General features: G+C 36.8%; 1 protein-coding gene across 1 annotated transcript in view; it reads right to left on the minus strand.

Annotated features, from left to right (window-relative positions):
* Positions 1–13,801, minus strand: part of CENPI (centromere protein I) — a 62,362-nt gene that overhangs the window by 29,848 nt on the left and 18,713 nt on the right. Inside the window, exons 6-14 of the mRNA XM_028095791.2 lie at positions 13,360–13,408; positions 13,046–13,092; positions 9,209–9,298; positions 8,745–8,873; positions 8,349–8,516; positions 8,077–8,197; positions 6,868–6,959; positions 4,871–4,988; positions 4,718–4,782 (exon numbers count right to left, since the gene is read on the minus strand). Coding sequence (XP_027951592.1) covers positions 4,718–4,782; positions 4,871–4,988; positions 6,868–6,959; positions 8,077–8,197; positions 8,349–8,516; positions 8,745–8,873; positions 9,209–9,298; positions 13,046–13,092; positions 13,360–13,408 — 879 coding nt within the window. The remainder of the gene's footprint in view (positions 1–4,717; positions 4,783–4,870; positions 4,989–6,867; positions 6,960–8,076; positions 8,198–8,348; positions 8,517–8,744; positions 8,874–9,208; positions 9,299–13,045; positions 13,093–13,359; positions 13,409–13,801) is intronic.

A 13,801-nucleotide genomic window follows, 5' to 3' on the forward strand; every position in this document is an offset into this window, starting at 1 on the left:
CCAATAGCTGCTACTCCAGCCTGATCAGTCTCCAAGAGACAGATTAATGTGACTACAAGTTTATTTTGCCATTTTCTCTACAAGACTGCCCCCAGCTTATCAGCCCAGGAACAGACTCTTGTTTCTCTAAATTAAATTCATTTATAACATATATTACATCTTCAAATACAGTATCACCCACTCCTTCCTGTCTCCCCTGAGATCCTTTGAAGTTGCTATGGAAATGAGTTGCCTATCCTTTTCACCTTGTGTCACAACTATAATTTACTCCCTTTTTGACAATCATAAAATTTATCTTACCTTCTGTAACTGGAAAACAATTCTATTCTTTCCTTTCTCAGGCTTTGCCTTGATTTCTCAGGGCCTCATTTACATACAAATACAGTCTTGACAGATGTGCCCAGAGCATTCATGAGGATAAATCTATAAATTTGGTGAAAGCTCTCATCATCCCAAAACCTAATACAGGAAACCTTTATTACATATCCTTAACAAATAATGGCCTAGATGCTATTTGAGTATCTCCACTGATGGGATGCTCACTTCATAGAACAGTTCAATTAATACTTTTTAAAGAAACTGATACCTTAAATTCAAGTTATAAATATGTTCAAGTTGAAAGTGACCTTGGAATCACCTAAGACAATGTTCTATTTTAGTGTCAATCAAGGACTTGAACATTTGAAAAGGTAGTCAGTATTACTGTCATAATCAGAAAACTTAAATCCTTTTATTTCCCACTCACCTATTCTAATCCACCCAGTCACCATGTTAAAGTAATGAGATTTTTGTTTATGAGAGAAATGTGGGTTAAAAAAAATGTTGAGAACCACAGATCTACCCTATATACGAACCTTCTCTACATAAATATCCCCAGTAGATACAGCCATTAAGCCTATGCCTAACCTACTCTAACACCAAGAAATATACTAAGGAAATATACTATGTCCCAAGGTCATTTATTTCATTTTTAGTTTGCTCTACCTGTAAAAAGATACTGCCCTGGATCTAATCTTGCCTCCTGAAGTCAGACAGGCTTCTGCTCTTTCCATGGGACAATCCATCAATTACTTGAAGGGACCCACAAAATCTTAGTCCTCCAGGCAAAATATCCCTGCTTCCTTTACTATACCAAGCTAGAAATCGTAAAGTCATCTTGTGTCCTTCACGCATTACTTCGTCACCAAATCCTATCATTTTTTTTTTCAAAATGTCCAACATTTCCATCTCCTTCTAATCCCACTGTAACTACCCTAGCCCAGACCTTCACATCTCTGAGATTACTTTATCCTCCTAGTCAGTCTTCTTTACTCTAGTCTCGTCTCCCAAACCCCAATTCTTTCTCCATGGCTGCCAGACCCTTGTTATTTAAGTACTCTATCCATTATATCCATCTGCCTTCAAAGAACTGTATATGGCAAAGGAATACCAGCATGTAACAAGGTCATAAAAAATGTTCAAACTCCCTTTCATCCAGTAACTTTATTCCTGGAAATGTATGCCAAGAGAATAAAGAAATCTGTATTATGAAGATGATCAATATAGTTATCTCTTCCTACAAAGAAACAAATTAGAAATAATAATAGAAAAAAATTAATTGTGGTATAACATCTATGGACTATGACTAGATATCTGACTATATTTGACGAATTTTGTATTCTGGTTTTTAAATGTCCACTGTTTTTGTAATTATACAGGAGACATAAATCAATGTGGACAGAAATTAGAAAATTAACATGCCACAATGAAAATAGCATTGTTACAGTAGATTTGTGGAATTTTCTCAGTTCAAAATTCTTCAATGAAAAAAGTTGTTTGCTGATAGACATAACTGGCTAAGCACAAACAAAAGCACTGAAAATGTGAAAATATTTTAATAGACTTTTAAAAATACTATTTATTTGTTATATTAAACTGGATAATCAAGCTATACAATAGCTAAAGTAATAATAATTTATTAAAAAACCTCATAAACTATACTCTGGTTTCTCTTCAGATCATATAATCTTTTACCTTTTAAAAGCCTCATAAACTGGGGTGCCTGGGTGGCTCATTCAGTTGAACATCTGACTCTTGATTTTGGCTCAGGTCATGATCTCAGGGTCATGAGATAGAGCCTCACATTGGGCTCTGCACACAGCGTAGTGTGTGCTTAAGATTCTCTCTCCCTCTTCCTCTGCTCCCCCCCCCACGTAAATTTAATAAATAATAAAAGCCTCATTAACTGAATCTTTAGCTAATTCTACTACATGTTACATTGCTGTTATCCTTAGCCACCTCCCAAAATGAAAGCCCCTTTGGTCACTTATCCTTTCTTATACTCTATATTTTCTGTGCTTGTTTCCCCCTTTCCTCTTTCCCAAATCTTTCAATTACAGTTTCCAGAACTTCTATTCCATGGTAATCTAAACCTATACCTTCAATATTCTTCAGAGTATGCTTTCTGTCTTATTATAGTCAGATCCTGGCTTTCCCTCACCACCCAAGGACAATGTTTCCTCTGAATACATTTCCATAACCCACTTCAACATCTGGAGGTAAGCACTGCCCTTGCTTCCCACTGCTAACATGAGAATATAAGTCTCTTCTTTGAGAAGGTAAATATAAAATCAAAATGACTCTCCCTTTAAGAAAAAAGAAATCTGGTTCTACCCCCACATTTCACTGAAACTGCTCACAAAAATAGCACAAAACTTCTGTATTATCAATTTCAAAAGAAACTCTTTGGTCCTTAACTTTCTGGATCTTCCTGGGATATATGGCAACATTATTACTTCACTACTTCTTGATATCCTGTATTCCCTTTGTTTCCTTGGCACTGTTATTCTTCTGGTTCTTTTCATACCTCTTGAGAAGGTTCTTTCACCGACTCATCTTTTTATTTTATTTTATTTTTTGAGATTGTATTTGAGTTATTCTTTTTTTTATTATGTTGTTAGTCACCATACAGTACTTCATCAGTTTTTGATGTAGTGTTCCATGATTCATTGTTTGCGTATAACACCCAGTGCTCCTCGTAATACATGCCCTCCTTAATACCCATCACCGGGCTAACCCATCCACCCATCACCCTCCCCTCTGAAACCCTGTTTGTTTCCCGGAGTCCATAGTCTCTCATGGTTCATCTCCCCCTCTGATTCCCCCCCTTCATTTTACCCTATGACCCAGCAATTGCACTACTGGGTATTTACCCCAAAGATACAGATGTAGTGAAAAGAAGGGCCCTATGCACCCCAATGTCCATAGTAGCAATGTCCACAATAGCCAAACTGTGGAAGGAGCCGAGATGCCCTCCAACAGATGAACGGATAAAGAAGATGTGGTCCATATATACAATGGATTATTACCCAGCCATCAGAAAGGATGAATACCCACCATTTGCATCGACATGGATGGAACTGAAGGGGATTATGCTAAGTGAAATAAGTCAAACAGAGAATGTCAATTATCATATGGTTTCACTTATATGTGGAACATAAGGAATAGCATGGAGGACATTAGGAAAAGGAAGGGAAAACAGACTCACCTTTGTAGCTAAGAATACTGAGTATTCCCCTGACTTCTGTCCTCGGCCCACCAACTGTTTCCTTTCCTGTATCCCTTTTTCTCCGCAGACTCCCATTCTCAAATGTAAATATATGTATGTGTGTATAAATGTATGCATACTTATTAGGTTAGACCATATGAAATTGCCATTGATCAAACATCTTTGACCTATAAAAATGGCAATTTCGTATGGTTCAACCTAGTATTTATAGATAAACAGCTCTCTAGATTGGTGGAATAAGAGAAAAGATAAAAAATAACCCAATTATAAGATAGGAAGAAAATCACAAAAGGCTGCAAAATGAAGTCCCTAAAAATGCATTAGCTGGGAGAAGTGGCATGTACTGTCACATGAATGATGTGATATTGGTCAGGTAGTAAGTACAAATAATATAAATAAACCTCAAATCCAAATTACTGTGACAGGTAATTAATAAAGTGCCTTTTGAATATGACAAACACTAACCAGGACAAAACATTTTTCCTGTAAATGTGGCCAACAGCTAAGTGATTTAAGGGGAAAACAATGTTACAAAAGAAACACTGCTTTTATTGTCATTCTTCTGGAATAGGAATAACCATTCTATACAAAGTGGTTCTCAAACTCACTTGGGTAAAACTCTTGGAAACCACAGTGGTCTTTTTGGGGAATACCCCAAAATAGTAACACATTTTAATTTTATCATATAAGGTTGGAACAATTTTATTAGCAGAAAATGAGTATGTTCTAAATATACAATATGAATGTCAAAGGGGTTTTGTTTGCTTTGGCCATTATTGTATTCCCAGTGTTAAGAGGGGCATCTAGTACATGGTAGGTTCTCAATAAATATTTGTAAAATAAGTCTATCTATAAAAATATCAACCACAACAATCAAACTAAGTATGATTAAGCATTTCCCACTTTGTTTTTATTAACACTAATTTGCCACCTGTTCATTCACTTTGTCATCTGCTACAAGTGGAAACAGTTCAGGAAAATTGTACGCAACAAAATCTTTAAAACAGAATATTCTATGCATGAACTTTGATCTGGGTAATGCAGCACCTCAAGTCCAGGTCCAAGGGAATCCTGCTGGAAAACCACTGCTTCAATATGGGTTTGGAATCATGTACCACTGGCCATAAAACAATACTTCCTATTCAATCTAAGCAAGACAGTTTTTTTTACCTTGAAATAAATGGTTGATGTAAAGAAGAGCTGTGCTAGATGGTCAAAAAGAAGTGGTTTCAGCTCTAGGAATTAAAAAAAAAAAGATTATTCAAGATTATTTTAATTAATATTACACTGAATTAAAGGACCCCAAATTTTCATGATACATACCAGAGAAGCTACTAAAAGGAATCCAGCTCACAAGTTGAAGGAACTGTGATCGACAACAGAAGCCATCCCAGAGAGGAAGGCTCTTGTACAGGAATGTTTCACAGGAATAAAACCCCTCCTATAACAAAAGTCAACAGTAAAAACTCATATGAAACTCCTCAGTCCATAACTACTCCCTAAACAACCAGTTTATTCTGTGCTATAGTTGTTTTACCCTTAGACTAAATTTTTTGTCATCAATATAATAAAAGCCTTGGGTTAGGTGCCAGAGTTCCTCGTAAAAAGGACCAGATAATTAATGTTTGGACATATTACCATCTTCATCAACATACTTCTCAAATACCATAAAATATCAAGTGGAAAGAAGGTAAAAAGTCAAGTAATGGAATATTTTTAAAGATAAATGAAATTGTACTACTCTGGAGTATATGCAGTCTCTTGTGCAGTCAATAAAATGTATAAAATGTTTGGGCGCCTGGGTGGCTCAGTCGGTTAAGTGCCCAACTCTTGATTTCGGCTTAGGTCATGATCTCAGGATCATGGGATCAAACCCTGTGTAGGGCTCTGCACTCAGAGCAGAGTTTGCTTGTCCCTCTCCCTCTGCTCCTCCCCCTGCTCAAATCACTCTCTCGCAAATAAATAAATGAAATCTTTTAAAAAATGTATACAATATTATAATAGGGCTATAATTTCCTTAGAGGCCATAGACCAAATCCAAACTCTGGGCAGCTCCATCTGAAGGAACACTTGAGTGTGTAGACTGCTTATGCTTTCACCAAAGATCCAGGACTTTCCTTTTTTTTTTCCCTGAGTAAATAATGGCATGCACCAGGACTCCATCCTAGACTTTCTTCTCATGACATGAATTATCTGGACAATCTCATCTATAACATAGCTAAAACCACCACCTATATCATGAGGAGTCCCAAAGCTGTATCTCTAGCTCAAACCTCATTCCTCAGCTCTAGACTCATTACCTAACTACTGGATATGACCTTTTAGATATCCCACAGGCATCTTTTAAGTCAAATTTCTGGGGTACCTGGGTGGCTCAGTCAGCTAAGCGTCTGACTTTGGCTCACATCATGATCCCAGAGTCCTAGGATCGAGCCCCGTACTGGGCTCCCGACTCAGAGGGGAGTCTGCTTGTCCTCTGCCTGTCCCCCTGCTCGTGCTCTCTCTCAAATAAATAAATAAAATCTTCAAAAACAATAAGTCAAATTTCTTTCCTTCCAAGCCTGTTCCTTCTACACCCCCTTTCTTACCTCCCAAGCAGGAAACCTAAAAGTCAACCGAAATGTATCCCTTTATCCTCACCACCATAATCCATATCCAACTTCCAATTCAATGGTTTCACATCAAATCCTTAAGATTTAGTCAACACATTGTGCATCTCTTTTTTACCAGGTACCAAGCTAAATACTTGTACATGAAGAAAAGTTAGACATGGTTCCCACCAGCTGGGAGCTCATATGTGGAAAAACAGATCTGAAAGTGCCATGATACAGGTAAACACAGTGAACTAAGGAAGCATATAAAACAAACATCTAAACCAGATGAGGGCAATGAGTATAGGCTTCCTGATGGTGCTGATAACTGAGCTGCAGCTTAAAGTACAACTAGGGTTACTTAAGTATGCCAAATAATTAATTGGCTAGAACATTAAAAAATATGTGTTGATTATGAGAACACAATTAGTAACCCTATGAGATCTATGTTAGCAGCTAATTCAATTAGTTGAATGCATTCAATTACATCTTCAATTTGTTCTCTTATAGGCCTTTCTCTCTTATTTGCGTAATTTAACAAATCCTTTCCTCAAATCCAACAGTACAGAGATAAACGTCAATTCAACTCAAGTCTATTTATAACAAGTTTTGAACTGAGCAAATACTGTTTACAAATGATGCCCAGCACTAAAGAAAAGATATTCAATGGATATCGAAATAAATTTTAGTAGAAGTCGTGGAGTATATATGAAGAAAGTGGAATCTTACTTGTAAGAAGCACTCTGCCCTGATGATAGTGTCCAGGAAGTTGGTAAATTCTTTTCCATGTTCATAATTATTCATCTTGTACCAAATACATTCTGGAGCAGAAATATTAAACATAAGTATATGGGTACATGACAATAAAAACTATACAAAACATAATTACCACTACTCTAAAGTGACATGACAAATATAAACAAGTAATCAGTCTTATACACCCTAACCAACTTGCACTGCAGACTGTAACGTATGTGGAAGTGATAGTGAGATGATCCTCAAGAACTTAATGATATAGGGAAAGCTTATAGTGAAAAAATAAACTAGTAAAATTGACATATAATAAATGTGATTAGCTTAAGTCACATAGTAGTCCAAGAGACTATACATGTATGAATTAAAAGTTTAAGAACACCCCAAACTTCAACTAGGTGAGCTGGGGATAATCTCAGAGTGGTATAACTATAGTAAGTGGTAATCTAATTATATCATATCCTATCTAAAGAAAAATTGAGCAGGAAAAGGAGAGTTAGCCTGGAACCAACTAAAACCAACTTTAAATACTTGAAGAGTTAGGAGTTGCTTACCCAGGAAAGAAACAATCTGGTCAACAGAAATATGATCTCTAGAGAAACTGACCCCCTTGGAAGAATGAAATGATCAGGCTTTATTTACTATGGCCTGGATGAAAAACTCCCTTACTGCTCTTTCCTTCAATTCTGTAATTAAGAAATCTTCTAATGACTAATTTGGCTCCCATCTATACTGATAGCAGAAAGGAGATACTATTGTTGGCAGACATGAACATTTTGGTCACCAAAAAGAATTACTTCTATTATGAAATAATAAGTTGATATTCTGATTTATATATTAGTCTTCTCTGAGTGTGGTTAGCATTAATCTGATGATTCTGAGGCCTGAACAGCAAGTTTCTGGACATACATAGATGAAGAGGCTTTGGACTATGATGGTCATCAAAATGGAGCCACCCGGTGAGTTTAGGTGGCCATCCAGCAATGTTTCCTTAACACACCTCCTTTCTTACTGTCTTCTAAAATTACAACAAGGGAAGCATACCGGCTCTGAATATATGATCATCAGAGAAACAGTTACGGCATATGAAGGCTCCTCCTATTTAGAATTTGTCACCCTTATAAAAGATATGAACTATCTTCTTCTTTCCTCATTCACCTAATGCTTTTAAGTAACAATTTTTACCTTCTTGTAAAGTTTGACTCAACCAGTGATAGAGCCTCAGTAAGATAGACTCGTCTTTGACACAGTTAATATAGTGAAGTAACAGAGAGTTGTTCAACACTGCACCCATCTGGGAAGGCAGCTGCAAAGAGATATCAATCAGTAAACTGTTAAGTATATGAAAAGTAGGTTATAGCAACGAGGAAATCATCAGAAAGCAAATATATAACAAAAATAAAAGGGTATGAAGATCAAATGGAAAATGCAGATAAGCACATGGTCCAGTCACATACCTCTAAGCAGTGGATGTTCTGTAAGAGTTGAGGGAAGCTTTTAAGCTGTTCTAGTGGAAATGATCCATTGCTACTGAGATAATCAGAAAGAGTCATCCCTTTTTTCCCGCATTCTTTACTGCAGCTACTAGAATTTAGCACTGGTATAACTGAGCAAGAATTCCATTTCTAAAGAAGGAAGACAATAAAACAATCTGTCAATAGACTAAACAGACTACAAACTAAATGTAAAAGCAATTGCTGAGGTGGTTCAATTGATGAAGTCTGAATGTGGTTTGCATAGAATCCTGGGCAATTAAAATGTATTTAAATATCTATAATCTTTTCAAACATCTGAATGGTTATTGTTTGGATTTAAGAAAGCTGCACAAATCATTTGGGGTTTCAGATACTTACTCTTTTTACAGGATGGACCTGAGTTGGACCTAACATCAACTTTAGAGGTTCAGGAGGGGGTCCCTGATTCCTTTGCCTCACAGCAAATAGAGCTGCCTTCCACAGATTCTCTGAATTCTTAAAATAGATCTAAAAAAATTGGATTAAAGTACATGAGTAGGTACCCATAACCCAAAGCAATATAAAATCCCAAACTCTTCATTAATTGAAAGTATATTAATTATGAAACATTTTGAAGCCATGCAAATCCATTTAGGTTTTTTTCTGATCAAGAATCTATTAAATACATCAAATAGAATCAAAACAAAGTGCCAATCCCTAAAAAAAAACTTTCCAGAAACAGTGCTGGAATGCTAGATCTTAAATCAGTATGCTGTAAATATTTCAGTTCAAATCTGCAAATTAACTTAATCAAAATAACATATTTCAATCTCAGTATGACTTTCCACTCCTTAATCCCTTACCTTCTTCCTTGCAGGCAAAGATACAGAAATCAAAGTAGGAGCAAAGAATTTATACAGTGACAACAAAGCCTGGAGATGAGGCTGCATTCCCTGAAATGAAATAAGAGCTTTCAATTTTCAATCCTATGGCATAAGGAAAAAAAGTAACGATAAAGTAAACAGATTAAGTGTATATTCAGACCCTAATTTTACTATGTGATATGGCTATAGGAAGATGCTACTGAAAATCAAAGAATAAATAACCAGACATTTAAATCAATGGTCACAAAACTACCCTCGCCAGCCTGTGGACTTCTCTTTTATGACCTTTTCTCCTGCTTTACTTCTTTATATTTTCTCTCTTCTTCTCTGTCCATGCCTTAGGTCTACCAGTCGTACCTGCTAGCATGGCTTACTTTCACTGGTAGCATACTCAGGACTCAAAGTTGATTCATTCTTGATTTAGACAGAAAGGTCGGAAGCCAAGAAAACAGGGTAAAGAAAATACTAAAACCTTAATATCATAATTCCTGGAAAATTCACTAGGAAATCCAGCAACTGGTATGCCGTAGTCAAGCAGCTTGACAGAACTAAAACAAGTCTTAATAAAAACATTAATTTTATCATGACAAAAGTCATTACTGCTGGCTACCTGTGTTAGATATATCTGGCTATCCAGAGAAAGCATACCACTAAAATGAATTACAAGGAAATAACCAAACTGTTTTTATTATATTACAATTTTGTTGAGTCAAATAGTGTACAAAATAAGGAAGGCAGAAAATGGGGCTTAGAAATACAGCATTCCTATTTTTATAACAGCTTCTTGAAATTAAATTTGTTATAACAAAACCAAAATAATCCAGTTTATCTATGCTGAAATACCTTCCAATCTCTGTACTCATTGTCAATTAGTATCAGTATTTGCTTTGAGTTGGAATGTTTTTTGATAGAGCGTATATTTAGTAGAGGAGAGACCTTTAGAACTTATCGTCTAGTTAACTAAACATATCTTGGTTGTTAAAAAGTTGACACTCTCTTCTTTTTTAAAAAGAATTCCAGTTAAACATGGCATATTGAACATATGGATTTAACTCTGGGTCCTCCCAAAGCCCCACTGAAAACTAAAGGAATGAAAAAGGCATAAAGCACAAGTTCAAAGAGAACAAGAGCGGATACAACAGCAAATGAGAGACCCCAACAAGATTTTGGAACCTAGAATGAAAATGGACAAAGAGTAACCAACTTAGCAAAAGAGAGAAAACAAAACCTAAAGTAGAACAGAAAAAGGCTCAAAAGCAGCAGATTCAGGTTTGAGAACTCTCAAAAAGGCTCAGGAATTTGAGGGACCAGATACCTCTGAAAAGTGGAGATAGCAGAAGTGCAAGAGGGGCAGAAAACAGGAGGAGTGGTTGAAAACCTAAGTAAGAAGCAGTTAGAGCCCCAAATTCCTTCACCACACTAACAAACATCAAAGTTTTACTCTATGAAGATGAAACTGAGTTTAGACAACAGGCACAGCTGAGGGAGGGTACCAGAACCCTTCCTCACCCCCTTCCACCACTTACATCCCAGAGTGCTAGTAGCCAAGTTTATAACCTGTGATAGTTAATTTTATGTGTCAACTTGGCTGGGCCCCAGAGTGCCCAGATATTTAGTCAAACATTATTTTGAGTGCTTCTGTGAGAATGTTTTAGATGAGATTAATACTTAAATTAGCGGACTTTGAGTAGACTGCCCTCCATAATTGTGTGGCCCTCATTCAATCAGTTGAAGACCCTTATAGAACAAAAAGACCAGCCTCCCCCAAGCAAGAAAGAATTCTCCAGAAGTCTACTTACAAGACCATCTGTAACACCAGCTCTTTCTGGTTCTACAGCAGACTACCTTTGGACTCAAACTGAAACATCAGCTCTCCAGGGTCTCCAGCCTGCTGGCCCCCCCTGCAGATTATGGACTTGCTAGCTTCATAATCATGCAAGCCAATTCCTTATAATAAATATCCTTCTGTACATCTATACATGCATCCTATTGGTTCTGTTTCTCTAGAGAAGCCTAATACAACCCCTAGGCAGGAAACAAGAAAATTCCTCTCTGGGAAAAGTGACACAGCCATCTGTGGGGCTCCCCAACGAAACATCAAGATCCAACAATTAACAAGTCCTGCTCACATACAAAAGTTTCCAATCACCATTTTAGTTCTTTACTATTAAATATGGACAAACAAGGTTTGCCAGGCATTTGAGAAAGGCCTCTACCATGAAAGACCATACTAACTAAAGAAAGGAATTCTGAGGAAGCAGAGAAAAAGCTGGAAATAGAAAAAAAAAATCATAGCCCAAGTCACATAGGCTCATGCCGCTCATTCTCCCCCCTGGAGAATCCTAGAAACCATCCTTACCAACCCTTAGGATGAGACCTAACTCCCACCCATGTTCCAAAGATTGGTCGCAACAGGACCTGGTGTGTGTATGATAACTACATGCCTGCTCCACTTCCCACCATTCATGCTTGCCACAAAAAAGACAATTTCTGTATTTTGTTTCCTTCATGGATTGGGAATTATGGGGTATGAATGGGTATAGAGGGGGTACATGCCTTTGCAGGTGTCACAAATTCACATATTCAATTTATTTGCTCCAACCTGCAGATTATGCCTGTAACCACTATACATGTTGGGTTACATGTGAGCACGTTATGCCTTCTTGGTTTGATATTGTTGGACTTGACCAAATTCACCAAAACTCAGCTAATCAAAACAATTATAAATGCATCTTTATAGGGGCACCTGGGTGGCTCAGTTGGTTAAGTGTCTGCCTTCGGCTCAGGTCATGATCCTAGGGTCCTGGGATGGAGCCCCACGTCAGGCTTCCTGCTCAGCAGGGAGTCTGCTTCTCCCGCTCCCTCTGACCCTCCCCTTTGCTCATGCTCTTGCTCTCTCTAATGAACAATAAATCTTTAAAAAAAAATGCATCTTTATAAATGGGCATTGATGATGGAATAATTTAATAATGTACTATATAAAATGTTATTAATGAAGCCATACATTTAATGTCTGGGTTTAAAATTTTTACACAATCGTGTACTAAATCATTTTCTAAACTTGAACATATGCTGTTGTTTCAGTTAATACAAATCGATAAGATCTTAGTTATGCTAAGAATTTTTGGTATTCTCCTGAAATGCTTTGCTGTTCACAAAGCATGTTATGTGCACTGGAGAATGAATATGCACATGTGTTTGTGTTTTTCATTAAATGTGAATGCCTTCAGGTAGGTTATGCAGGCTCCAGCAGTTAGGATAGACACTACAACTTCCTACTGTTTCATACCCAAAGCTTCACAGACTTCTGTTACCTGACAAGTGTAGTGGAAATAACAATGCAAGAGAGCTATAAGGACAAGAGATAATGGTCAGGGAATATACTGAAGTTTATGTGTCCAGAGAGGAATGCTTTCCTAGATCACATCCACAAAAACATAACCAAACAAATAAACCAGACATTTTACTTTAATAGAGTAGTTTTTGACTACTCCCTGACACTTGTTTTCCAGCCGTAGCAACCCAGTTCCCTAAACAGTTTTGTTGTTTGCCATCTACGTGTTTTTGCTTATGTTGTTCCCTCTGCCTTTCTCTTCCTCCTTGGCCTAGTTAAATCATATTAATCCCTTAAAATTTCTCTCCAGCATCACCACTCCTCCTTGACTCCACTCCAGTCCTACTCTGAATTTTTATTCTGTTGACTAAGCTCCTCAGACAGTAAGTTCCTTGAAGATCATGACTCATTCAATTTTATATCCCCAAAGCCTACTAACACACAGAGTACACTGGCCAATTTTAGGGCTTTTTGGTACTCACCATTTTGGCCTGAAGATCAAGCAGTTTTCTCACACGAAATGGTTTAACTAGAAAAGGTAAAGAAAAGTACAATGCGTGGGGGTTCAGAATAAAAATAAACCATGTGGCTCATACAGCATCTTCTTACAACACATCAAAAATATAAACACTCTGTTCAGTTAAACCAGTAAGCAGATGCTCTAAGATAAAAGTACTAAAAAACAATTCTCACAAAATCTTGGCATATAACTATGCTACTAGTTAACTTTATAAAGGCCAATACAAATGCTAATTCCACAGAGTAAATGTAAAACAACTGGAATGAAAATACTCACCATTCTCTTTTCTGGTAAGTAAATACAACAAATGGCAGACATAAGGGCACTGTTAAAATACAAAGAATTTAAAAAGAGAAATGACAATATATCTTGAACAGAGTGGCAACACATTTTCCTCAAATGTCAATCTGATTAAGTAAAAAGGCTTCAGGATTTTGTTGAACAATAATTCTAAAAGCTTCCCTTTTTCATATTACAACGTAGTGGTAAAAGCCAATAGTGTTAATTGGTACCTCATTATACCATTTTTAAGCTACTTTTGGAATATAGAAACACTGCAGACAATTTGAAAAACAGAAAAAGATCCTCCTAACAAAAGTTCATGTATTCCTTCCAGTAGTCCATATTTATTAAGATACAAACTTAAAACTTTTATCTTGATTCCCCACTCAAAAGCATTTTCCTGGGGCACCTGGGTGGCTCAGTTGGTTAAATGTCT

Source organism: Eumetopias jubatus, unplaced genomic scaffold, assembly GCF_037043125.1.
Source record: "Eumetopias jubatus isolate StellerSeaLion01/CBP00866 unplaced genomic scaffold, mEumJub1_p1.0 scaffold_11, whole genome shotgun sequence".
Classification (NCBI taxonomy): Eukaryota; Metazoa; Chordata; class Mammalia; order Carnivora; family Otariidae; genus Eumetopias; species Eumetopias jubatus.